General features: G+C 39.1%; 1 protein-coding gene across 1 annotated transcript in view; it reads left to right on the top strand.

Annotated features, from left to right (window-relative positions):
- The first annotated feature begins 10,172 nt into the window (after positions 1–10,172).
- Positions 10,173–25,999, top strand: part of SHCBP1L (SHC binding and spindle associated 1 like) — a 32,388-nt gene continuing 16,561 nt past the window's right edge. The window contains exons 1-5 of the mRNA XM_008521920.2: positions 10,173–10,928; positions 12,951–13,100; positions 21,650–21,864; positions 23,187–23,273; positions 23,345–23,563. Of these exons, the coding sequence (XP_008520142.2) occupies positions 10,518–10,928; positions 12,951–13,100; positions 21,650–21,864; positions 23,187–23,273; positions 23,345–23,563 (1,082 nt within the window). The 5' untranslated portion in view covers positions 10,173–10,517. The remainder of the gene's footprint in view (positions 10,929–12,950; positions 13,101–21,649; positions 21,865–23,186; positions 23,274–23,344; positions 23,564–25,999) is intronic.

The raw sequence follows: 25,999 nt of genomic DNA, 5'->3' as shown, positions 1-25,999 counted from the left end.
TTACTGAGCTTAGCAGCACGTGACATCAGCTAAGCACAACTATGTGCCACCCACGGTTTGTGCTTTTCACATACACGATCTCATTTAATCCTCATAACCGCCAAATGATATCATTATTCTCATTTACAGATGGAGAAATTGGAGTTCAGAAAGGCAAATACATTTCTCAATGTTGCAGAGCTAGAATGGGGCTGACTGTTTCCAAAGCCTGAGGGCTAAACCACTAGCCCAGATAGGCCTCCCGTGTTCCTTCCCCTGAACATGCTGCTTGATGCTCCCTAGAAATGTGACAAAACGTGTCTCCCACCTCCACTCAGTGCCCTCTGAGAGGCCTTTTCTCGGAGGGTTCCATAGACTTGTGGTTCAGTGTCAGGAATAGAAGGGCTTGCCCAAGCCTTTTATTTCCCCAGGAAACATTTCATTTCCTCTGGTATAATGACCTTCTTCCCTCTTCATGTAATTCACCATGCTTCAAAGCTTAGACAAGGAGCTACTATTTGATTCTTTAAAATATGTTTTTCTGATTGTGAAAGAAATACATGCAAATTGAAAGCTTTTTAAAAAAAGAAAACGTAGGAATATGTAAAGAACTACAGAAAACTCCCTAAAACTCTTAAGATAATGCTGTTAACATTTTTTGCTTTCCTTCTAGTACATACACCTTCACACATTTTTTTCATATACGGTTATGTGGTGAACATTTTCCCATAATTCTTGAGGGCAACAACTGTTTTTATCTTGATCAACATTATAGTTCCAGGGCCTAGCACAGTACCTGGCATATAACGATTAGCATCTAATTGGTGATATCTAATTATTTGATTTAATAAATATTTGTTGACCGAATGACTGACATCATGTATGCTTCCAAAACTTTTTAAAGGCCAGTTAATTATGAAGCTCTAAAATAAAATGTAACTGTGGAATCACATTAAGAGTGCATAACTTATTTTCGAGATTTCACCAGGGTAAAGGCAAAATGGTGTAACACAAAGAAGCCTGGGGCAGGGGGCAGGCTGGCAGGCTCCAGTAGCTCACGCATTGTATGTGGAACAGTGCACACTCCGTTGGACTTCTTAACACCTTGGTTTCCTCACTAGTTATGTGAAGGGGTTGATTGCACTGCTTGACAAGAGTCCTTTCTACTTTTACACTATATCATTTTCTTTCTTTGAAAAGGTGTTACTGTAGCACATAAATACATTTTATTTTAAAACTTTTAAGTAATACAGAATTATATGGGGTAAACATGAAATTCCCCTTTTACAACCACCCCCATCCCCAGTACCACTCTCCTCCCTAAAGGTTACAACTAGCATAGTTTGCTGTCTGTGATGTTGCTTCCATCCTTTTTCTGTGCTTGTATATATGTCCAAATACAAATATGCAATTTAAAAAACCATAAATGGGATCATACTATATGTTTAATTCTGAGAATCGCTTTTCCCCCTTACTCTATTTCCCTACAATATGTCTTTGGGGCTCTTTCTGAGTCAGTGCATCTAGATTGACTTCTTTTTGACAAAATGGAGGTATCATTGGTTAACTCTTCTATTAGTGATAGATGCAAGTTGTTTCTAGTTTTACACTATTACAAACAATGCTACGGAATATACCCCGGACCGCATAGCATAGTGGTTAGGAGCACGAACTTTGGAAATCAGACTGCCTGCATATGAAACCTGGCTCCACCACTTTATAGCTATTACTTAACCTCTCTGTGCCTCAGTTTCCTCATCAATAAAGTTGGATTCCCTGGGCTATTTTTAGAATTAAATTAGTCAACATATGTAGAGTTCTTTAACTGTGTCTAGCATGTAGGAAGTGTTAAATGCTATTATCAACATTATTATATATAATATCTTTGTGTGCACATAAAGCCTTCCTGCGGAACCGATTTCTAAAGACCGAATTGCAGGGTTGAAGTTAAGCACATCTAAAATTTTTTTTTATTATTATTATTTTTATTGAGTTATTGATAGGTTACAATCTTGTGAAATTTCAATTGTACATTAATGTTTGTCAGTCATGTTGTAGGTGCACCACTTCACCCTTTGTGCCCACCCCCCACCCCACCTTTCCCCTGGTATCCACTAAACTGTTCTTGGTCCATAGTTTTAAATTCCTCATATGAGTGGAGTCATACACAGATTATCTTTCTCTCGCTGGCTTATTTCACTTAACATAATTCTCTCAAGGTCCATCCATGTTATTGCAAATGGAATGATTTTGTTCTGTTTTGCAGCTGGGTAGTATTCCATTGTATATATGTACCACATCTTCTTTATCCATTTGTCTGTTGATGGGCACTTAGGTTGCTTCCACGTCTTGGCTATTGTAAACAGTGCTGCAATAAACATTGGGGTGCACAGGACTTTTGGGATTGCTGACTTCAGGCTCTTTGGATAAATACCCAGTAGTGGGATGGCTGGATCGTATGGTAGTTCTATTTTTAGTTTTTTGAGGAATCTCCATACTGTTTTCCATAGTGGCTGCACCAGTTTGCATTCCCACCAGCAGTGTATGAGGGTTCCTTTTTCTCTGCAACCTCTCCAACATTTGTTGCTATTAGTTTTAGATATTTTTTGTCATTCTCACGGGTGTAAGGTGATATCTTAGTGTAGTTTTGATTTGCATTTCCCTGATGATCAGTGATGATGAGCATCTTTTCACGCACATCTAAAATTTTGAAAGTTCCCTTCCTAAAAATCTTTAACAATTTCTACTTCCATCAACAGTGATTGCGAGCGCCTGTCTTACGCTGTCATTATCAATTTTAAATACATTTGCTCTACTATTAGGTAATCTATGCGCTTTTCAAAACGTAGGCTAATTACTGTCAAGATTGAAATGTTATGAGAGTTATTAAGGCAAGTTTGGGCCGCTAGCTTTCTACCGGGGAGCTATAGTCAGTGGTTTTAGGTCGTGCTTTGTCCATATCCTGGATTGCTTCTCCTTGGTGGAATTCATGTGCCCTGAAACACGTCAGGTGATTCTTTTCTTTTGTGTGGTTTACGTAAAATGAAATTAAAATCCTGTATTTACCTCAAAAGAGTTAAAACAAAAGCAGACCACAAAACAAGTACCAGGGAGTTCGTACGCACTGTCAGCGTTTGAAGATTCAGCAGAATATCACGTTCGAGGTTAAAGAAGTGTTAGACATTAGAGAAATGTGTCTGAGCTTGTCCCTTAGCAAAGCGCCGTGCAGGCTGCTTCTGAGTCAGGGCTGGAGCTGGCGGGACTGCAGGAATGCTTCAGGCTCCACCCAGCCCTCTGGGATTGGGGGCCCTAAAACAGTCCAAAAGCTCTCCAGTGCCCTCTACCGGCCAAAAAGAGGAGCCACATGCTTCCAAGAGAGCTGTCCCTTTCGAGTCCTACGTTTCAGGGTATTTGTTTATAAAGTTAACATCAAAGAGTTAAGGAAGAGGGAAAAACTAGTGTTCTAAGAGAGGAAAAGTTAAAGTATTTGTGAATAAATTGCTTACTTGTTAATATTTACTGATTTGTTCAATTTGAGAAAACCAAAAGGAAAAACAAATACAACTACATTTCACAGCATCCTGTTGTGTGCACTTCCAAAACAATAAGAGCCAAATCTCCATCATACAAAACTTCCAAAATTCCTAAATCCCCAGATGTACTCATTTAGGGCTTTCTGACCAATGTGAGCCTTATTTAAATGCTTATTATGTGGGGAAATATGAAAATAATATGTTAGTAGTATTATGGACTTTCTAAAACTGTAGTTACTCCTATTTACCTGTGTGCCTTATGTCTGAAATGCCCTCTGGGAATTATTGGGTGATGGCAAAAGCTTTCCTTCCTTTGCAGCTGTCAAAATCCAAGATTTTCCTCTTGACCTCTTTTAGATCTTTACTCAATTGTCACCTATGGGTGAGACCTACCTTCCCTTCTCTGTATAAAATAGTATCCCCAGCCCCACCCTCCAAAACTCCCCCATCCCTGCTCTGCCTCCCACTCATACTCTTATCGCTCTTCATAGCACTTACTACCATTGAATGTACTATAAATTTTACCTTTTCAAATTGAGGTATAATTCGCATATCATACAATTCACTCATTTAGAGCATACAATTCAATGGTTTTTACTATATTCTCAGAGGTGTATAACCATCACTACAATCAATTATAGTACATTCTCATCACCCCCAAAAGAACTCCTGGATCCATTAGTAGCCAATCCCCATTTCCACTCAAACCATCCCACTACCCAACCTTGTCCTAGGCAACCACTAATTTACTTCCTGTCTCTACAGAATTGCCTCTTCCGGGCATTTCGTATAAATGGAATCACATGTTACGTAAGCTTCTGTGACTGACTTCATTCACTTAGCATGTTTTCAAGGTTCTTCCATGTTGTAGAGTGTATCATTACTTCATTTCTTTTAATGGCCAAATAACATTCCACTGTATGGATATACCACATTTTCTTTTTATCAGCTAATGGACATTTGGGTTCTTTCCACTTTTTGCTTATTATAAATAATGTTGCTATGAACATTCATGTACAAGTTTTTGTGTGGACATATGTTTTCATTTCTCTCGGGAATTTTATTTAAAAAAAAAATTTTAGGGGGCTGGCCCAGTGGTGCAGTGGTTAAGTTCACACATTCCACTTTGGCGGCTCAGGGTTCACCAGTTCAGATCCCAGGTGCGGACATGGCACTGCTTGTCAAGCCATGATGTGGCAGGCGTCCCACATGTAAAATAGATGAAGATGGGCACAGATGTTAGCTCAGGGCCAGTCTTCCTCAGCAGAAAGAGGAGGATTGGCAGCAGATGTTAGCTCAGGGCTAATCTTCCTCAAAAAAAAAAAAACAACTTAGGACACAAGCATTGAGAGCCAGCAGTGTGAGGACCCTACGCTGAATAAGTTCTGCAGTGGACATAAAGAGGAGCAGAACTTGATCCTGGGCATCAAGGAGGTAACAACCTAGGGGTGGAGAAGGACAGATACACATTTCAACTCAGAAGTTGGAAAAAATATTTATTGTACCCCTATAGTGGTACTATTCTTAAAACTTTTACTAGTTATGTGCCAAAGATTGTGCGAAGTACTGGGGATAAAAAATATGAATGTTATTGTCCCTGCACATTAAGTGTTTTCAGTGTATTATAGTTCTGTGCAGAAAGTGCTCTGAGAGCACAGAGGAGAGAATGGTTAGTTCTGATGAGGGACACGTACTGGAACCCAGTGTAGAAGAATTTTGACAGGTGGAAACAAGCAGGAAGGGCATTCCACATAAGCAAGGTAGAACAATGGCTACTAGTACCCCTGGGGACAAGAGATAAAGAAAGATATACAGGACTTTGGTTTCTCCAATTCAATTCTGCCATAGCCAGGCCTCTCGCTCAAGGTCCTCGTGAGAAACAAGACAAGACCAGAGGTGTTAGCCACGAAACCCAACGTGGAAACCAGATCATGTATGCAGGGACCGTGGACTCTCCTGTCCCTCTTAGGCAGGCCTGAGCCCTAGTGCCCACACAAGCCCAAAAGCATCCTGCCCTTCCCTCCTGGGGCCCCATGCATCTTACCTCTTCAATGGCAAGGAAGAGCCAATTCAAGGAAAAGCCTCTAAGCAGGGGCTGGCCCCGTGGCCGAGCGGTTAAGTTTGTGCGCTCTGCTTCATGGGCCCAGGGGTTTGCTGGTTCGGATCCTGGGCGTGGACATGGCACCACTCATCAGGCCACCTTGACATGGCGTCCCACATGCCACAACTAGAAGGACCCACGACTGAAATATACAACTATGTACTGCAGGGTTTGGGGAGAAAAAGCAAAAAAAAAACAAAAAAAGAAGAAGAAGAAGATTGGCAACAGTTGTTAGTTCAGGTGCCAATCTTTAAAAAAAAAGCCTCTAAGCAAAAAGAGGAGAAATGAGTTTTTTCCCCCCAAGATATAGAACAGAGCTAGCCTCATTAACTTGCTAGTTAGGATCACCAATCAAATGTGAGAATTGTTTTAACTGCTGCGAGAAAGCACAGACTGATTTAATGTTGATGGAGTGTGTCTCAGGCACTACGTTAAACAGCTGAACACCAAGGATACACAATCTTGTTACCACAAACTGTTATTTAAGTCCTATTTTACTGGCAAGGAAACCAAGGCCATAGACAGGAGGAGCCACGGAACCCAGGCACTATGGCCAGAGGACACGCTCTTGACCATTCATTATACAATATAACTTTGGCAAAGAACTGAATTGAGAGAAAGTATTGGAGGAAAAGAAAGCTCAAAGACATGAATCCAATGAGACTGGCTATACAGATGTTCAGACTTTTCAAGTTCTTTGCATGTCTCCATTCCTTAAACCCCTTGAGTCCCAGCCTTAGGGAGAGGGTAACGAATACTATGCAGTCTAGTGTGGTTGCCTAATTTTCCAATACCTAGAGCTAAGATGACTGACTTCTAGACAATAATCTCAAGTGCTGGTACTAATGCTGCCTTCCAGGCCCATAGCTCAGATGAGTCAGCATTGTCTACTTTTATAGAGTTCTATTCTGTCTTATATCTCAGTTCTGATAACTGCGTGTAGGGCATTCTGTGATGAGCTGCCCCAATCCCTCTTTTAGGACCAAGACATTCATTCTCCCAGCTGCCGGAAGTGTTGGCTGCTAAAGACACATCTGAATCCCTCTGTGGGAATTGCCATCAGCCAAAGGGATCTGCCACTACTGCACATCCATTAGAATGGCCAAAATCCAGAATACTGACAACACCAAATGCTGGTGAGGATGTGGAGCAACAGGAACGCTCATTCACTGCTAGTGGGAATACAAAATGGTACAGCCACTTTGGAAGACTGTTTGACAGTTTCTTACAAAGGGAGCTGCCACATCAAGGTGATGATCTCTCTCTGTGGGCAGACCTCCAGTAACTGGAAGATGCAGAGATACAATGGGCCACCCCTTGCCTCAACTCTAAAGGGTCATCCCAGTCCAGAGCTTCCAGCAGGAATGGCTGAGGACTCTGTTAGAAAAGTACCACTGTTGAATAGCTCTCTATGCCCATTCTCGCTTCCCTCATTCTCTTACAGATGTTGTTCTCAAAAGCACTCCTCCCAAATTCTCTTTATGCAAATCATTGCTTCAGATCCTGTTTCCCAGGAGACCTAACCTCAGACAATTGGTATGGAAGCAGATTATAAAATGATGTTTTGGAGCTGGATCACCTTCTAGCCAGCTGTCAATGAGGACGCTGTCATGGAAGGTCAGTGGAATACTGATAGTTCCTAGCATGCTATGCAGGTACAATTGTTAAAACTTTTACTGTGGGTGAAAGGGAAGAGAATGCGCTGGTGGAGCAACATCAGGAGTTTGAGAATGTTAATGGAAGCCATAATTATAAGGACTATGGAATCAGATGGTTCTTGCTGAGTCTTATCTATTCACTGGCCATAAGATAAAGAGAGGCTGAGATGATTGATTAATCACCAATTTAAGGTGAAGTCAGACGGCCTTCAACGCCAGAAGGCCTCCATTGCAGCACATGAAGACTCATTTCCTGCTGAAAGACAGAAAAAACTGAGCTCCAAGTGAACTGAGCTCCACTAAAAGTAATGGAGTACCAGAGAAGGTTGAGTTCTCAGCCAGAGCAGGATTGCTAAACCAAAGTCAGGCTCTGATTGGGAAGGAGTGAGATCCTGAGACTTGGGATGGGAACATCTTGGTTGATACATTTGAAAATATTGAATGCCCAGATTCCCCTGAACCCTCTGAGCTCACTTCTCCCCATTAAAGGCTAAAGTCCCTCCATGTTTGGAGATGATGCATAGGCTTCTGCCTTGGAAGACTACACCCACCACTGCTGAGGATCTACTCCATACTCCCTCCTGGACACCACTCCAACAAATAGGGTTAAGACACAACATGATCCAGCCAGAGAAGTATGGGGTCAGCTAAGGGAGGACGAGGACACTGAAGGAGTAGCCAACATGTACTGGCAGGAGCTGGGAAAGTTTGTTTGGGAATGGATACCGACAGTGCTGGATCAGAGAGTGGAATATAAAGTTGGATAAGGGAGAGTTTATCAGTATGGCAAGAATTCAATCCCTTATGTGCATGACGTACATGACCCTTTGCGATATGGATTTGCATGTCTCTCCAATCTGAGGTTTTGTCCCAATTTGCCCCCTCTATTCCAGCCATACCAAGCTACCTAGATCAAGATTTCTTACCCCTCTATAAAACCACTAACAACTCACTGCCTGGAATGTTTACACTCCTCCATCTCCCATTCTACCCCCGCCTTAGGTGCCTATAGCCTACTTCTATTTCATAACCCAGCCATCCTGGAATTTTATCTGCCAACTGAAGTAGAAATTAAGACATCCTTTTTGGGGAAAAATTTGGCAATACTGAGAGCCTTAAAATGTTTACACATCTTGACTCAGGAATCTCACTTTTCCCTGAGGGGAAAAATCTGAAATATAGGTAAAAATTTATGCACAAAGACACCAAGAACGGTATATTTATTATTATAAAAATCAATGTGACCCAAACATCTGAAAGTATAGGTTTACGGAAATTACATCCATACAAAGAAAATGTATGCAGCTGTTGAAAATGATGTGTTTAAATAACTTGCAATGATAAGAAAATGCTTATGATATACTAAATAAAAAACAAAATTAAGAATTTAATACAATCTAAACTTTGTAATAATGTGATAGGAACAAATATTGAAAGAAAATACTCCAAAATCTGAGAGTATGTAGTTATGGCCAGGTATCGGAAGTACAGCTGATTTAAATTTTCTTCTTTCTTATGCTTTTCTGTATTGTCTAAACTGGCTCAGGGAACAGATATTGCTTTTACAATCAAGTCTAAGCTTAAGTACCACTTCTTCTGGGAAGAATGGTCCTTTTTTCTCACAACATGGATTAAAATGTATATCTATATCTATATCTATATCTCAATTTTTTTTTATCATGGTCCTTACCAAACACAATCATCGATTGAGCCATCTGCACCCTTCTCTAGGATTATGAGGATAGGAATTTTGTCTTTTATTTCTATGTCTTTGGTATCTATGCATCGCCTGGCACATAGCAGTTTCCTAACAAATACTGGTTTGCATTGTTTTTTTGAGGTGGACTGCTGTTTTTGAACTTTTGATTAGGACAAGCCGTCCCTCATTCTGAACCTAAGAATAAAAACCCCGCAGTTTAATAAAAAACAAACTTTTTGAAGAAATGCTAGACTAATGGATTTTACTTTTGGTGAGTGAAATCTGTAGTTAGGTATCATTTTAAGCAAAGCCCAGGATTCCTGACAGAAGGAATAAACTTAGAGTCAAAACATGATGAATGTTGTAAGTATTCCCTGAACTATAGTAACACAATATTCATACTAATATTTTCCTCAAAATAAACTCCAAACTTAACACTGTGTCCTTCCAGATGAGTGTGAGGGAAGGCAGGTGTTTTCCCAGGGCTGCTGTTCTCCGTGGGAGCCGTGAGCCCCAGTGCTTCACAGCTAGACGGTAAACAAAAGTTATTCCAATTGGCTCAATGGACTTTGAGCAGTAAAATAACAGGGAACGAGTGGTCTCCGCTCTTCTCCAAAATGTATTATCCTGAGCAGACTTTTACTGTGAAAGTGTTCATAGTTTGCACACATGACTCCCAGCTGGAAATCTGCGTCCAGTTTAACAGTTACATAATATGATGTTTTATGTGAGAATTTTGAGCAGCGCAACAGACACATGAAAATGGACTAACCTACCCTTCTCGGCAGAAAGCGAGCACCTTTTTTAAAATGTAAAGGAAATTTTATTTTGGGAACCGTGTGAATAGGTTGGGGGAAAATCTAGGTCGCTGCATTTGTCTCCAGAGCTTCCTCTGCTATAACCACAGTGTTCCAGTTACCATCGCCTCCCAGTACAAAAACAAATTTTCTTTCAGGCTGGGTTTGCGCAGATACGCTTGTGTGGGTGGCAGGTGGCGCATTTGGTAGGGCGCCATGACCTGGAGGGTGACTCACAATTACCCTGAAAACGCAGGAGGACCGTGAGGGAGAGAAAGCCGTATCGGGCGGTGCTGAGGAGAGAGGGGTGGGGTTAGAGAGCGCGCCCGGGGCGCGAGCATCACCTCGAGGGGGTATCTCGCTCACCTCCACACGCTCCACCCCGGCCCCCATTGCCCCGCCCCTACGCCGCGCCCCACAACACCACGCCCCTCACTCACGCCCCGCCCCAAACCCCGCCCCTCGCCCTCACACCCCGCCCACAACAGCCCGCCCCGCAGCTCGCGCCCCGCCCCAAGACCCCACCCCTCGCCCTCATGCCCCGCCCCCAACACACCGCCCTCGCGCCACGCCCCCCAACATCACCCCCTCCCTCCCAACGCCCCGACCACCCGCAAGGCCCCGCCCCCAGCTCAGCCCGGCGGGCCGACCCTCGAGCCGCGGCGCGCGTTGGGCTCACCTATTGGCCGGCGCGGCTCAGGGCGGGAAGCGTGGCTAACGGCTGCCGCGGGCCCTCGACGCGCTGAGGAGATGGCGTCCGGGCCCAGCGCTGCGGTGCCCGAGGACTCGGTCCGAAGCCTCAGCCCCGGCAGGCGAGGCGAGAAGGTCTCCCCGCCCGTCCGGGGCTCGGCGGAGCCGGGGCCCCTGAAGGGCAGCGGGAGCACCGCGTCCCCGGTGCGGTCGGTGATGGCCTCCCCTCGGCCCGTGAAGGGGAAAGCGGGCCGGGAGGCGGCCCGGCGGCGGCTCCAGCTCCCACCCGCCTCTGAGGCTGAGGGCCCCGGAGAGGGGGCCGGGGAGGAGGAAGAGGAGCCCCTTCTCTCCGTGCCCGAGGAGGAGGAGGAGGCGCAGCCGCTGCCCCCGCTCTCCGTGTCCCCCATGAGGGGCATGTGGCGGGGCGAGAAGGTGGCGCTGTACTGCGACGAGGTGCTGCAGGGCTGTAAGGTGAGAAAGCGAGCGGGCGGGCGCGAATCGGGCGCGGGGTCCTCGGGGGGAATCGGCCCTTCCGCGTCAGGGGGAGGGGGACACAGGGCACCGAGAAACCTGCATTTCCAGAAGTTCAATTTACTCAACTCTTAGGGGGCTTCCACCTGACTGGAGGCGCCCAGGCCCTGTCCTGAAGGAGTTTCTGCTAGATTTTCCGTGAGATGGAAAATGTCAGGCGTGGGGACAGCTCTGCCCGTGTCTTCCGAGCGCTCCTAAAGATGGGCATAGACGGGCTTGATCAGTCCCCGGGCATGCGTCTCGGTGTTGGCATCTGACACTTCGTGCCCAAACCTAAGAATAAGGTGACTGAGGTTTGGCTTGTCTGCCGCGATACTAAAAACGTCTGCACCGTAGGACTGGTTCCCAGACGGCAGTCTCGGCTGCGGAATGAGGTTTTGTATAGAAGACGCGTGCCTGGTACCACTGAACAGACCCAATGTCGTAGGCTGCTAATCTGTTTGGTTTTAGAGAAGTTGTAGCAGAAGAATGTTTGTACGAGCATATTCATTGCAGTGTTATTTAAAAATGAAAAATTAGAGACTAAATTTCCAACTATGGGGGCAGTAAAGGGCTTGTGGTGGCTTCACATAATGGAAACCAGTGCAGCTGTAAAAATTAAGTTTTCAAGAGCTATGGATATGCTATAATGACAAGTAAACCAATCAGAAAACAAAACATATGGTTCGTATGTATGGGTGAATGTATGCATAGAAAAAAGACTGGAAGGAAATACACCAAAATATCAAAATGGCTGTTCTGGCTGCCAGGAGTAGGGGTGATTTTTGTTTTCCTTATATTTTCTGTACTTTTAGGATTTTCTGTAGGTTAACCATATTTTTTAATCAGAAGAAGATTTTATTTCTAAAAGCATTGTTACCATAAAACTAGGATAGTATTAATGACCAACTTATATCTGATATTGAAGGTTGGGAGGATGTGAGGTTTCTGAAAGGCAACTGAAAACTGCTTTTATAAATTGTATCATTAATCGGACAGGGTCTAATGACTGAGTTTCATAATAGCTTAGATTATTAATCATCCCTCAGGTAGCTGAATTTAAATTTAAAAAATCTAATGGGCAAATATATGTTATATATATATATATTTTATTTTTTCGCAAGGGAAGATTTGCCCTGAGCTAACATCTGCTGCCAATCTTCCTCTTTTTCTATGTGAGCCACCACCATGGCATGGCCACAGATGAGTGGTGTAGGTCTACACGTGGGAACTGAACCCAAGCTACCAAAGCTGAGGGTGTGGAACTTAACCACTAGGCCACTGGGGCTGGCCCATCAAATGGGCAAATATTTATTGAATGGAGTGCCTTTTTTTTTTTTTTTTTTTTTTGGTGAGGAAGATTGGCCCTGAACTAACATCCATTGCCAATCTTCCTCTTTCTGCTTGAGGAAGATTGTTGCTGAGCTAACATCTGTGCCAATCTTCCTCCATTTTGTATGTGGGATGCCGCCACAGCATAGCTTGATGAGCGGTATCCAAACTCATGAACCCTGGGTCACCAAGGCAGAGTGCACAAACTCCACCACTATGCCACCAGGCTGGCCCCTGGAGTGCTATTTAAAATTTTTATGTACTGAATTTATTTTAAATAGGTCATTACGTCTTTAAAGTTCAGGAAAAATAATTACTATGTTTTTTAATATGATAATTACAGTGTCTTTATATCTATAATTATGGTTCTTTCTGCTCAGTTGATAAATAAAACAAATTACTTAAAACAAATAAGTTGATGTGTCATCTCTGAATTACTCTATAGAGTGAATAGATCTCTTTTTAGCTTTAATTTTTAATGTTTCTAATGTTTTCCATTAAATATAGATTCAGTTAAAACCTATTATTTTCTGGATATTTCATTATTTAAGAGTATATTGGTTCTGTATTTAAATAGAAATCAATAAAAATATTTTTATATAAATATATAATTTCATATATTTATACATATATATTTTTTTCTTATGCTAGGCAGAAGATGCTGATGAGGCTATGAGTAAATATCTATCAGAAAAATTAAAATTGAAAGACAAATGGCTTGGAGTCTGGAAGACTAATCCTGAGTTATTCTTTGTGAAATATGAAGAAGCTTCTATCCCTTTTGTTGGTATACTCGTTGAGGTAAATAATTTTTACCTGATCTTTGTTCTTTTGGATGAAATTGTCAGTTTTTTTTAAGACCAAAATATGTCCTTATTAATTTGGGGCTTTGACACTTAAACAGAAGTGGACAAAAGTTTATGTCTATTTTAAGTTTGTAAGCAAATTAATGGCATAAAAAGAAGATAAGGAGGGATATTAGCACCCATTTACTTGTAAATAGTTATCATGAAGTGGGATCTAGTAGTATCAGACAGTATTTATTAACCTTGTTCCAATTGCTCAAATAATATAAAAACAACAAAAGTAGATTTCTTAAAAATTAGTAATTTAAGCTTTAACAAACTTATGGCTTCTTTTTTCATCATTTCCCTTTAACCCTTTTTTCTTTTTTTTGAGGAAGATTAGCCCTGAGCTAACATCTGCTGCCAATCCTCCTCTTTTTGCTGAGGAAGACTGGCCCTGAGCTAACATCTGTGCCCGTCTTCCTCTACTTTATATGTGGGACGCCTGCCACAGCATGGCATGCCAAGCGGTGCCATGTCCACACCCGGGATCCAAACCAGCGAACCCCTGGTCGCCAAAGCGGAATGTGCGAACTTAACCGCTGTGTCACCGGGCCAGCCCTCCCTTTAATCTTCATTTATCTAAATGATGAAGTTTAGTTAGATTAAGAAAAAATGAAATTTCTAATTGAAATTTCTTTAGTTAGAAAAAAATGGATCAGAAAGCTATTAGTAAAATTTGAAATTTTTTCCTATGAAAAGTACCCTTTTAGTATAATACATCAGCTTCCAAGCCTTCATCTGATAAGATTTTGCTTTTTGAGGTTTGTAGGTTAAATATTGTGGCATATTTGGTGTTATAAATTTGATTCCTTTAAAGGTCAATTATTCTTGTATAGAAATTAATATTTACAGTCACAAGTGGTACCCCTGCCTCAGATAGATATTTCAAATCTGTAGTTTTGGTCACAAGAAAAACTTGTATTTGAAACTCAATACATTGCACACCACCTGAAAACAGTTCAATTTTATGTCCTATGGAAAAGTAAGTATTTCTATAAAAAAAACAAGTAAAAGTATTTTTATAAAGAATGGCATATTTTCAATCATAGAGACTACAAAAGAATGTGAAAAAGTCTTGGGATTAATTTTTTAATAATACTCTATTTTTAGTGTTTGAGATTTGCTCAACCTCAGATTTTGAGTAGCTTTTGCCTGGAACTTTCATAATGTCTCTGGACTTTTTTCATGTAGATAACATAAGAGAAGGTGGACCATATCAGTGTCTTTAAACATTTTTTTTTTAGCAGTATAAGTTTGGGGGTTTTCTTTGGTCAAATTTCATGTGGAAGCCCAGCATATACAATACATTAAAGCGGAACATTTCTAATCGAAATGAGAGGATGAGAGGTAGTATCCTAGCAATTGCTTGGCTTCAACACCTCATAATAGCCCCTACACTCCTTAAAACTTTTAAGATTCCTAAAGTTACTGGAAAGTCACTGGATTAGTTTATCTAAAAATTCCATCAAGTTTTAAGGTTTTACATATAACACATTATTTGCTGTCTTCCTTATTCCAAAAACAAACAAGATTACAGATAATAGATTGTTTAGAATCCTCTAGGGTCTGCTAATGTTCTTTAAACCTTATAAAGGTAAGGAGAAAAGGGAGAATGGGAAAAAGCAGAATAGTATGTTGGCCATTCTAATTCTTTGAATTATGTGGCACTGAGACTAGCTCTTGGGACCTCTTAAGGCAGTGCTGCACAATTCAGACTTTGTTTTGTCTGCCTCTGCTTCTTTAGTCTTACTTAGACTGAATTATCAACAGTGCTATGTAATGCTCCTTTGTTCTGAAGTCACAATAATTTATTCCCATGGACCTCAATCTCTGTCTTTTTCTTTAAATAATATATTAGTTTTCTATTACTTCTGCAATAAGTTACCACAAATTTGGTGGCTTAAACAATATACATTTATTATCTTACAATTCTATGGGAAAGAAATCTGACATGGGCCTAAGTGGGCTAAAATCAAGGTGTAGGCAGAGTTGCCTTCCCTTCTGGAGGCTTTAGGGGAGAATGTTTTTCCTGCCTTTTCCAGCCTCTATAAGCTGCCTCCATTCTATAACTTCTGGCCCCCTTCTTCCATCTTCCAAGTTCTTCTCACACTGTATCTCTCTCGTACTCTGCAGGCTGGAAAGGTGCTTGCCTTTTAAAAAGACTTGTGATTAGAATGGGCGCAACTGGGTAATCCAGGATAACTTTCATATCTCAACTCCTTAACCTTAATCACATCTGCAAAGTCTCTTTTGCCATGTAAATTAATATATTCATGGGTTCCAAGGATTAGGGCGTGGACATCTTTGGGGGCCATTATTCTGCCTACTACAGATTGACACAACAACAAACAAACAAAGAAAAAAAACTTGGAAACAATATTTGACTGGAAAGAAATCTAGCATATTCTTAATCTTGGTTACAGAGTGGTCCAGAAGTTAAGGAAAGTTTTAACCTCTGTAGAAATTAATTTGGAAAAATAAATTAAGAATTTTAAAATAGTTCACTCATTATATGTCAGTCGTATCTCAATAAAGCTGATGTTGACCTTAAACAAATAGCCAGTTATTTCTATAGCAAAAATGCATTTATTCAGGATCAGCAAAGAATTGCAATTCTAGGTCTGCAACCATGGTGAGGGCCACGTGCAAATCCCCCAGCAGCAAAGGAGGAGAAACTCTTACAGAGGGGAAGAGGAAGTCGAGAGGGCTGTTGTATTGGAGGGATTGAGAGTTCTGTGTGTACTGGTTTTTCATTGGCTGAGTTGTGCCAGTGTGTCATTGGCTGAGCTTCTTACCGTCAGGAAGAGGAAGTCTTTCTTCCTGTTGGGCTCTGCTATTGATGTAGGGTGTGAGAGCTCCCCCTTTGCCTCCCAACTCCAATTTAATGAGGTTTCTGTTTATTAATTTGACACTGGGGAAAAATTTTAAAAATAAAAATAAATAAATAGACCCCACTGCACAGTAAAGTAAATTAAAATTAAAAGGTTCACTTTATTTCTAGAAATGTATTCTATAGAAATCAGAAATGCAGAAAAAAGATGTATGTATTAAGGTGACCACAGTGATATTTATGAAATAAAAATTTGGGAATACCATAGAAGTTTAATAATAGGAGGCTGGTCAAATAAATGATAGATCTATCCATGAGATAGAATATTATGTAGTCATAAATCTTAGATTAACAAAAACACTTGTAATGATTTAGAAAAGTGCTCATTGTGTATGTAAAATAAAATAGACGACACAAAGCTAGTTATACAGTGTGATCCAACTATGTAAATTACATAAATACTTAGGAGTAGAACTGGAAGGTAAAGAGCAAAAAGTTAACAGTGGTTGTCTCTGGTGAAAGGATTATGGTTGATTTTAAAAATTCTGTACAAAGAGCATAGCTAGTCACTATCAATAAGCTTTTTTGTTGAAACCCATCCCCACTTTTTTGTCAACATGCTTTAGAATTTTGCTTAAATCCCTTGATCAGGCTTAGAGAATCCTTAATTTGGAGTTGTTTAAGGGAAGTCTCAGTGGATTCTGGAAACTGGTTGTTTACCAGATTCTACTATATGATAGTTCTAAAGAGGGAAATAGTCACTTTGAGCTGCTCTCAACATTCACATCTTACATCGTGGCTATTTCCACATACTTCCAACTCCAGTAATAGACTTCTTGGTTTTAAAGCCTGTTCTGTAACTTGCTTTCTGAACAAATTAGGAGGCATTTAAATTCACATTTTGGACTGCTTGGGACCCTTCTCTTTCCTCTAGCTGCTGCTCTGTCTCTCTCCTTTATTTCATTGTAAATGTCCCCAAAATAGTAGTTTATATTAAATTAATAGCCTCAATTTCCTTACCTTCTGTCTATCCATTTGTTGTTAAGTGTTTTTAGTTTTATCAGTGTTACTCATGCACATAATTTTTAGAGTCAATAGAATTACAACTTTTGTTATGAAACAATGCAGTCGCCCAACCTCTATCCACCTTTGCTGCCATTTCCTATATTTTCCAGGTGCAGTTTCAACCAGTTTAGTTAATTATTATAATTAATTCTCTATCTCCAAGTATCATGCTTATATTGCTACTTCTTGATTTCTCTATTTTAGCTTTTACATATAGCCTCCTACTATGGAAAATGGGGATTTAGATCTTCTGTATATCATCACCACTACTATTCACTGTTCTACCTCATAGTCGTATTTTCTACATGCTCCCATCTTCTCAAATACTTAAATAATAATTTTGATTTGATCAGATACTGAGTGTTTACCTTCATAGATAGATAAAATTCACTTCATAGATAGATAAACTATTTAGTGTACTATGGTTAATTTTCCTTTCCTAGACATTTAAAAATTTTTTTCTAGAGTTAATAACCTTGTTTTTTCATTGTGTTAATTTTCTCACTAGTTTATCCCAAAATTTTTCCTCAATCATGTAAATCTTCTCACTATATTCAGACATGTCTGTCAGTTTTGTCTTCTTAAATAAGTATCTCTTGCATCCTTCTGATCTACAATGTAGATTGGTGATCTCTAGACCTGTTAGATAGCTATCCTTTTGAGATCTCCCTCCATCATCATCCTAGGAATTCCTTTCACCATTCTCTTCTGCAAATAACCTATTTCCCAGAATTCCTGTCTTTCTTTTTTCTTAGTTTATGCTCTCAGTTTGGCCAGGGACCTTATCCTAATAGCAGATAAAATTATGGCAATCTTGTGTGCTTAAAAATATCTTTACAGTATTTTCCTATTTATTTGGTAGATTGACTGGGTACATGAATTCAAGGTTCAATTTCACGCCCAGAATTTGGAAAATACTATTTCATTGTCTTCAAGGTTCTGGTGTTGCTGGTTGAGGAGCCAGCATCATTGATCCTTTGATAATACCTATATATTTTTTTCTCTCTGAAAACTTGTAGGAGCTTCTCTTTGTCCCCAGAGTCCTCCACCACATGACAGCAAAGAAATTTTTATTAGTTTTTTTTAATTTTTAATTTTTTTAATTTTTAATTTTTTCCGACGAAGATTAGCTCTGAGCTAACATCTGCCAATCCTCCTCTTTTTTTTTCCTGAGGAAGACTGGCCCTGAGCTAACATCCGTGCCCATCTTCCTCTACTTTATATGTGGGACACCTACTACAGCGTGGCTTGACACATGGTGCCATTTCCGCACCTGGGATCCAAACTGGTCAACCCCTGGCCGCTGAAGCAGAACGTGCGCACTTAACCAATATGCCACCAGGCTGACCCCAAGAAATTTTTAAAAAGGTAGCTGAGGACAAGAGATGGGAAAGGAGGCAATAGCAACAAAATTTAGAAGGCATAAAACAGATAAATAAGTGGCAACTGACTTAGAACTGAGAAAGTTGACTTCTAAGTTTGTAGTAGGGAAAGCTAAAAAAAGCTTTGATTTACATAGCATAACTCCAAAGGCTCAGGAATTGACTGTACTTAGAACTCTAGAAATAGGGTTGAAGTTGGAGCTAAGAAAGAATAATTGCTTGAAAGCTATTTGGGAAACAGGGACTTCCTTTTCCAGGAAGATGGAGTGGAAATACTTTTCTCTATTCCTCCTACCAAGTACAACTATAAACCCTGGACTGGGGCCAGCCCTGTGACATAGTGGTTAAGTTCGGCATGCTCTGCTTCAGTGGCCCAGGTTTGCGGGTTTGGATCATGGGCATGGACCTACACCACTCTTCACCCATGCTGTGGCAGTGACCCACATACAAAGTGGAGGAAGATTGGCACAGATGTTAGCTCAGGGTAAATCTTCAGAGTGAACAACAACAACACACCTGGATTATATATATAAAGCAAACAGAGGAAGACTCTGAAAGGTGGAGAGAAGGCAGATTGGCTAGGGACCTTGTGACCCAAGGAATTACATGACGGTGAGTTTCCTGGGCTTTGCTTCGTATATCCCAGAGGAGCTGGCAACAGGGAAACACCAAAGAGTGTAGAGCCCCCCCAGAAAAAGTCCCCTCCAAAGCCTGCTTTCTCTAGCCAAAGGATCTGGAAAGGGGCAGCCAATAACACAGGAAAAAACTGTTCCCCCTCTCTCCCCTCTGCAGGAAAAGACGAAGTGAAGAGCTTAGACTTCCACCCTTGCCTAGTTATAACAAAGCACACTAACCCCACTGCCACAGTGGTGTTAGAGAAGACCTAGTGGGAAGAAAATGGAGAGCTGAGTGATAAGAAACTTCCCCAAGCCCCATGGTGTCAATGTAGACTAAATGGGAAGCCTAGACTACCACCCCCACCTGTAAGGAGAGACTCCTTCCACTCCCTATGGTGTCAGAAACAGTGCAGCAGATAACCAGAACTTTCACCACCACTGCATGGTGTTAGTGGAGACAATGTGGGAGCGGTAATGAGGTACTCCTCTCTCTCCCAGCCAGGGTGGTATCAGTGGAGTTCTAATGGGGAACCTGAACTCTGAAGAGCAGTAATGCATGTATAATACTGATTTAAAAAATAAAAACTAAATTTTTTTTAAAATATAAGGCTCTATCAAATTTTATATTTACTTTTGGGAAATATGTTTTTGTTATGCCACTAATATGGATTGTAGATCACTTATATTCAAACACCCAGCTTTAAACTGTTATTCTATTTTTCCTACTTTTTTTCTGTCCCATAACTTCCTTGAAAAATAAAATTATATTAAATTGATATAAAATTTGTACTTCAAAGTTTAGTTAGGGATTTGAGGATATTTCCTATATTTAAATGATTATTGTCATATATATTGATGCTGTAACACTTAGTGATATTTAAAATGTTTCTTTACCTAAATTTTCCTAAAAATACTTTTTATTGGACATGAACTTGAAATTTTACAAAATTGATTATTGGAAATGTTTGTGTAATTTTTAGCTTTGTATTAATATTTAATATAACATTAAATCTTTTAAAGACTTTATTTTTTAAGAGAGCTTTAGGTTCACAGCATAATTAAGAGAAAGATACAGAGATTTCTTGTATACCCCATGCCCCCACACATGTATAGCCTCTCCCATTATCAACATCCCCTACCAGAGTGGTACATTTGTTATAATTGATGAACCTTGAACATTGACACAGCATAATCACCCAAAGTCCATAGTTTACATTAAGGTTCACTCTTGACGTTGTACATTCTATGGGTTTGGACAAAATGTATAATGACATGTACCTATCATTATAGTATCATACAGAGTATTTTCACTGCCCTGAAAAGCCTCTGTTCTCCACCTATTCACCCCACCCAACCTCTGGCAACCGCTGGTCTTTTTACTGTCTCCATAGTTTTGTCTTTTCTAGAATGTCATATAGTTGAAATCTTATAGTATGTAGCCTTTTCGGATTGACTCCTTTCACTTAGTAATGCGTAAGATTCCTTCATGTCTTTTCATGGCTGATGGCTCATTTCTTTTTAGTGCTGAATAATATTCCATTGTCTGGATGTACCGTTTATCCATTACCTACAAAGGATGTCTTTGTTGATTACAAGTTTTGGCAGTTAGGAATAAAGCTGCTATAAGTAGCTTTAGGGTAAATAGCTCTATTAGGTCAATAAAAATAAAGAATTTTATTGGACATGTACTTGAAAATTTTCAAAATTTATTATTGGAAATGTTAATTTTTTTCAGCTTTATTAAGGTATAATTGACAAAATTGTAAGATATTTGAAGTATATAATATGATGGTTTGATATACATTGTGACAGTATTTCCCCCATTGAGTTAATTAACACATCCATCACCTCACATATTTACCCCCTTGTTTTGGTGAGAAAATTTAAGTTCTCTTTTAGCAAATCTCAGTTATATAATACATTATCAACTGTAATGACTATGCCATACATTAGATCCTCAGACTTTATTCATCTTAAACTGAAAGTTTGTACCCTTTTACCAACTTCTATTAATTTTTAATTTTGTGTTAATATTTAATATAATTTATCAACTTTTAAAACAGTACTGTCGACTCAGTGGTTCTCAAGCACTGATTTTCAGACAAGTGCTGGAGGTTATTACTATATTGTGATGAAATGAGACAACTAAACACAATATAGTATGTTGTTTACCAAGCAAAATTTATTCAACTTAAGGACTTTACTCTTTGATTGTGTCCTTGCTACTTTTTTTTGGTATTTGGATAGCCTCCTTTATTTACAAATGATGTAATATAGATAGTAGGATTTTTTAAAACATACTTTCATGGCAAAGTTAGTCCAAAATTAAAAAAAAATACTACTGTTCTATAAAATCCAAAAGTCTGGCACCTCAAACTTAAAAATAAATAATATGTAATTCCTCTCGTGAACCTTGAAAACTAATGTGTCTAAGAAGTAGGGTTTGATAAATTATGTTGAATTTTATTTCATATTGACCTCTAGTCTCTATGTTGTTAGAGAAGTCATAAAAAATTTAAAAGAAATTTTATAAGTAGCTTATATATGAGAAAAAATCTTTGTGGTATACTTTCATTTGCAATTACAAATTTTATCATATTCATCTTAGGTAACTTGTAAACCACGCCAAAGCTTATCATCTTGTTTCAAAGTTACTGTTTCTGTTGCTGAGCCCTTTTCTTGTAACATTGCAAATATTCCAAGGGATTTGGTTGATGAGATTTTGGAAGAACTCGAGCATAGTGTGCCTCTCTTGGAAGTGTACCCTGTTGAAGGACAAGATTCTGATATACATGATATTGCTTTGGCCTTGGAAGTTGTAAGGTATTAGAGCTTTTTACTTCTGAAAGTTAAAATTATCATATTCAAAAAGTTAATTTAATATGTAAGTTTTGTTCATACAAACACTTTATAAATATTTATTGATTTTTTACTCACTGCTGAATTCAATTTGCCCATTTGTAATGAACATATTTGTAATTCTTTTAAACGTTCTTTTGCAAAAGGATTATATGTGGGCAATGAAAAGTTTACCTTTTTTTTTTTTTTTTTTGAGGAAGATTAGCCCTGAGCTAACTACTGCTAATCCTCCTCTTTTTGCTGAGGAAGACTGGCCCTGAGCTAACATCCATGCCCATCTTCCTCTACTTTATATGTGGGACACTTACCACAGCATGGCCTTTGCCACAAAGTGGTGCCATGTCCACACCCAGGATCTGAACTGGCCATCCCCTGGCCACCAAGAAGCGGAACGTGCGAACTTAACTGCTGTTCAACTGGGCCGGCCCCAGTTTACCATATTTTGATCTTGCATTTTACAAATTAAAAACTTGTTGAATTAAAAAAAATTCTAGAGATAAGTAACTTTAAATTCTGTTTATATTTAAGCATGTTAAATATATTAGACTTCATTTTTCACATTTAAGGGCATTACAAATGCTAGATGTCATCGTCCATATTATGATTGCTTCTTACAAGTTGATACAATTTGAGAGAAGCTATCCAAAACCATAATGCAGAATATTTGAGGGTATGTTTTTGTTTTTCTAATGCTTCCCCTCCTCAATATACAAATTTAATTATAATCTTAAGTATTATTTCTTGGGTAAACAAAATCAAGAGCCAAAATCTATGAAATTTGGAACCTGAATTCTGTAGTCCCACTACAAGAAACATTGTCTTATCTGTAGTAACCTCAAATAGAATCTAGATCATCTAATTGTTACAGTTTTACCTTTAATATTAGTTCACTGAAAGGTCATTTAAAAATATTTTTTTCTTTTTTTTTTAAAGGGTGAATTTTTTTTTTTTTAAGATTTTATTTTTCCTTTTTCTCCCAAAGCCCTCTAGTACATAGTTGTGTATTTTTAACTGTGGGTCCTTCTAGTTGTGGCATGTGGGATGCTGCCTCAGCATGGCTCGACAAGCGGTGCCATGTCTGCGCCCAGGATTTGAACCAGTGAAACCCTGGGCCGCCAAAGCAGAGTGCCCAAACTTAACCACTTGGCCGCAGGGCCAGACCCTAAAAATATTTTTCTCAAGAATTAAGATTCATGTAAAGAATTCTGACATGAGAATGTCTTTTTAATTCTATACATGATACTGACTGTTTTTGATCACTTTCATGTTAATTTGATTTATCTTAGGTTTTTTTATGACTTTCTTTGGAGAGACTGGGATGATGAAGAAAGTTGTGAGAATTATACTGCTTTGATTGAAGAAAGAATTAATTTGTAAGTATAGTTAAAAACTTATTGAGCACATTATATGAGATAAACATTGTAACTATATTGATACTTTTCAGGTGGTGTGATATACAAGATGGAACAATACCTGGTCCTATTGCACAACGTTTCAAAAAAACTTTGGAGAAATATAAAAACAAGCGTGTAGAGCTCATTGAGTATCAGAGCAATATTAAAGAAGATCCATCTGCAGCAGAGGCTGTTGAATGCTGGAAAAAATACTATGAGATAGTAATGCTCTGTGGATTATTGAAAATGTGGGAAGATTTACGCCTCCGGTAATAACTTGTTCTATTTTAAATGGAAACAAAAAGATTACATGGTCATTCTTTTATCCTGTCACTTAACTTGTCATATGTTACCCTGATTGAAATAGGTTATAAAATTAGATGTCCAATTTATGAGATAAACACAAGATCCAACTACCAATATTGAAAATTATTTTTCTATTAGCTGAATTCACTGAAATCATTTTTTAATGCAAAAAACCTCATAAATCTTGTCCTATCCTTATCTTTCATCTTTACCTTCTTGATTTTGACCAAAGCATAAGAAAAGAGGAGGTAGACTTCCTCCACATACAATATGCAAAGTAAAGAGAGAGTTAATGAATTTGGCTGCCTCATAACTTCTGCTTTTCTGACCAACATAAGTTGATAAGTTGTTTTGATGATAAATAAAACCATGTAGATTTAACCAGCATCATTCTCCAGAATACTTCAAAATGTATTAAAATATTTTTACATACTGTGCAGTAAAAGTATATGTTTCTCTAAGATTCACAACCATACACTGAAGCTTTAAAAAAAAAAAGTATATATTTCTGTCTTTGTTTTAAATAGAGGGGAAACAGGACTTCTTGCTCATGTTCCCAAAATTAATGGAAAATCTTGAATGGAGCCAGAGGACTTCTGACTATTTCATGCTAAATTGTTAAACTCCTTCCTTTGTGTTCTACCTTTACTCATTCTTTGCCTTAGGAATTCTGAGCCATATTTTACTTGTCTAACAATTAACTGTTAGCCTAAGTATTTTCTTTTTCTATTTTATTTCAAATTTGACCTATTTTTTTAATCACTAAGAATCCTATTCTAGTGCCTATTTTTGATGTTTCGTTGTTATTGGGATCCATATAATTTGGAATTACTTTAGGAAGTCAATATAGATAATATTTTTGAAATTAATTTATCTAGAAATCCAGATTCAACTACAGTTGGATTTGAATACAGGTTATCATCACTAGACTTTAGATTCTAATTACATAGGGCATCACAGAGTTCTGTCATCTTAACAGTTATAATCACAGAGAATCTAGTTCTGGGAATGGTGGAGTGATTCAATTGGTAAAACCCTTCCATGGATAACAATCATAAAATCTGGACAAAATATATTAAAAGTATTCAGCTATTTGAAAGCATTATGAAATGACTAAAAGCAGGCAGCAACTAGAAGAGTTTATCCTTGAAATGAATTTATCCTTGTAATGGGTAAGAAATGGGAATTTGTGGCTTTTTGTTCTGCAGGTGCTCACCAATTCTCATAGCTCTGGCAGCAAAAAATGCAGTCTTTCAAGGTGACAAAGGACAGAGTTCAGGGCTGGCAGAGCAGCTGGAAATTTAGGTGGGATATCTTGAAAGTAAGAGAGCTGCAAGAGGAATGACATCCAAAATCTGAGCATAAACTCTGTCCATATCCTTGGCTGACCACTAAAGTATGCTAGCATTGATGGGGGAGAGAAATCTGGGAACCATGCTAAAAAAGGAACCCTGAAACTGAAGCATGCAAGTTGAGAGAACTGAGCAGAGATGTCAGCTGCCACATACCTCAAGGGAAACATTTTAGATTTTGAGGCCAGGCTAGTGAACTGCCTTTTAGAATACAAGACTAACAGTCCTCAGAAGAACATAATAGAATCCAGAATTACTAGAATCCATTATCCAAAATCTTCAGCATTCAACCAAAAATTAATAGACATGCAGATAAACTGGAAAAGTAGATCCATACTCAGGAAAAAAGGCAGTTAATAGAATCTGATTTTGAGTGGACCCAGATGTGGGATTTATCATACAAAGACTTTAAAACAGCTATCATAAATATGTTCAATGAATTAAAGGAGAACATGATTACAGAATTAGAGGAAAATATATTGTTAATAAGTACACAGAATATCAACGGAGAAATGGAAACTATAAAAAAGAACCAAGGACTTCCAGATTCAGCTCTGATATATGAAGAGCTTGTGAGCTATCACTCCCATCCTTACAACAAGAAAACGGCTGAACAAACTGAAAATGTCTTTCTTAGACCGATCAGAGAACTGAGGTCACAGGGCAAATGGCCACCCTAAAATCTGGAAAGATAGGTAAATTCAAAGAGTCACAGCCAAGATCAGCTTACCTAGAAAGAACCTGCTAGAGCCATAAACTGTAATAACCCTTAAATGATAATTTTGATAAATTGCTGGAGTCTGAGTATAGAAAAGCATGAGAGTGAGAAATTCCTGAGGGCCTACAGTTCTTAGATTCCACACCTTTGTGGGTTTTTATCTCCAGGAATCTCACGAGGTTCTCAGGTGAAGAGCCAGGAAAGATCCCATTATGATTCTGGCAGGAAGAGGGGAAAGTAACCATTGTGAAATACACCCAGACTATCCTCCATGACAAAGATCTGCTCTCCAGGGGCAAAGACTACCAGAGCCTTTTCCCACCTAGGGG

The sequence above is a fragment of the Equus przewalskii genome, chromosome 23 (genome assembly GCF_037783145.1).
Source record: "Equus przewalskii isolate Varuska chromosome 23, EquPr2, whole genome shotgun sequence".
Taxonomy (NCBI): Eukaryota; Metazoa; Chordata; class Mammalia; order Perissodactyla; family Equidae; genus Equus; species Equus przewalskii.
Note: the sequence above shows the minus strand (reverse complement) of the source record. Positions and strands in the feature narration are given on the sequence as shown.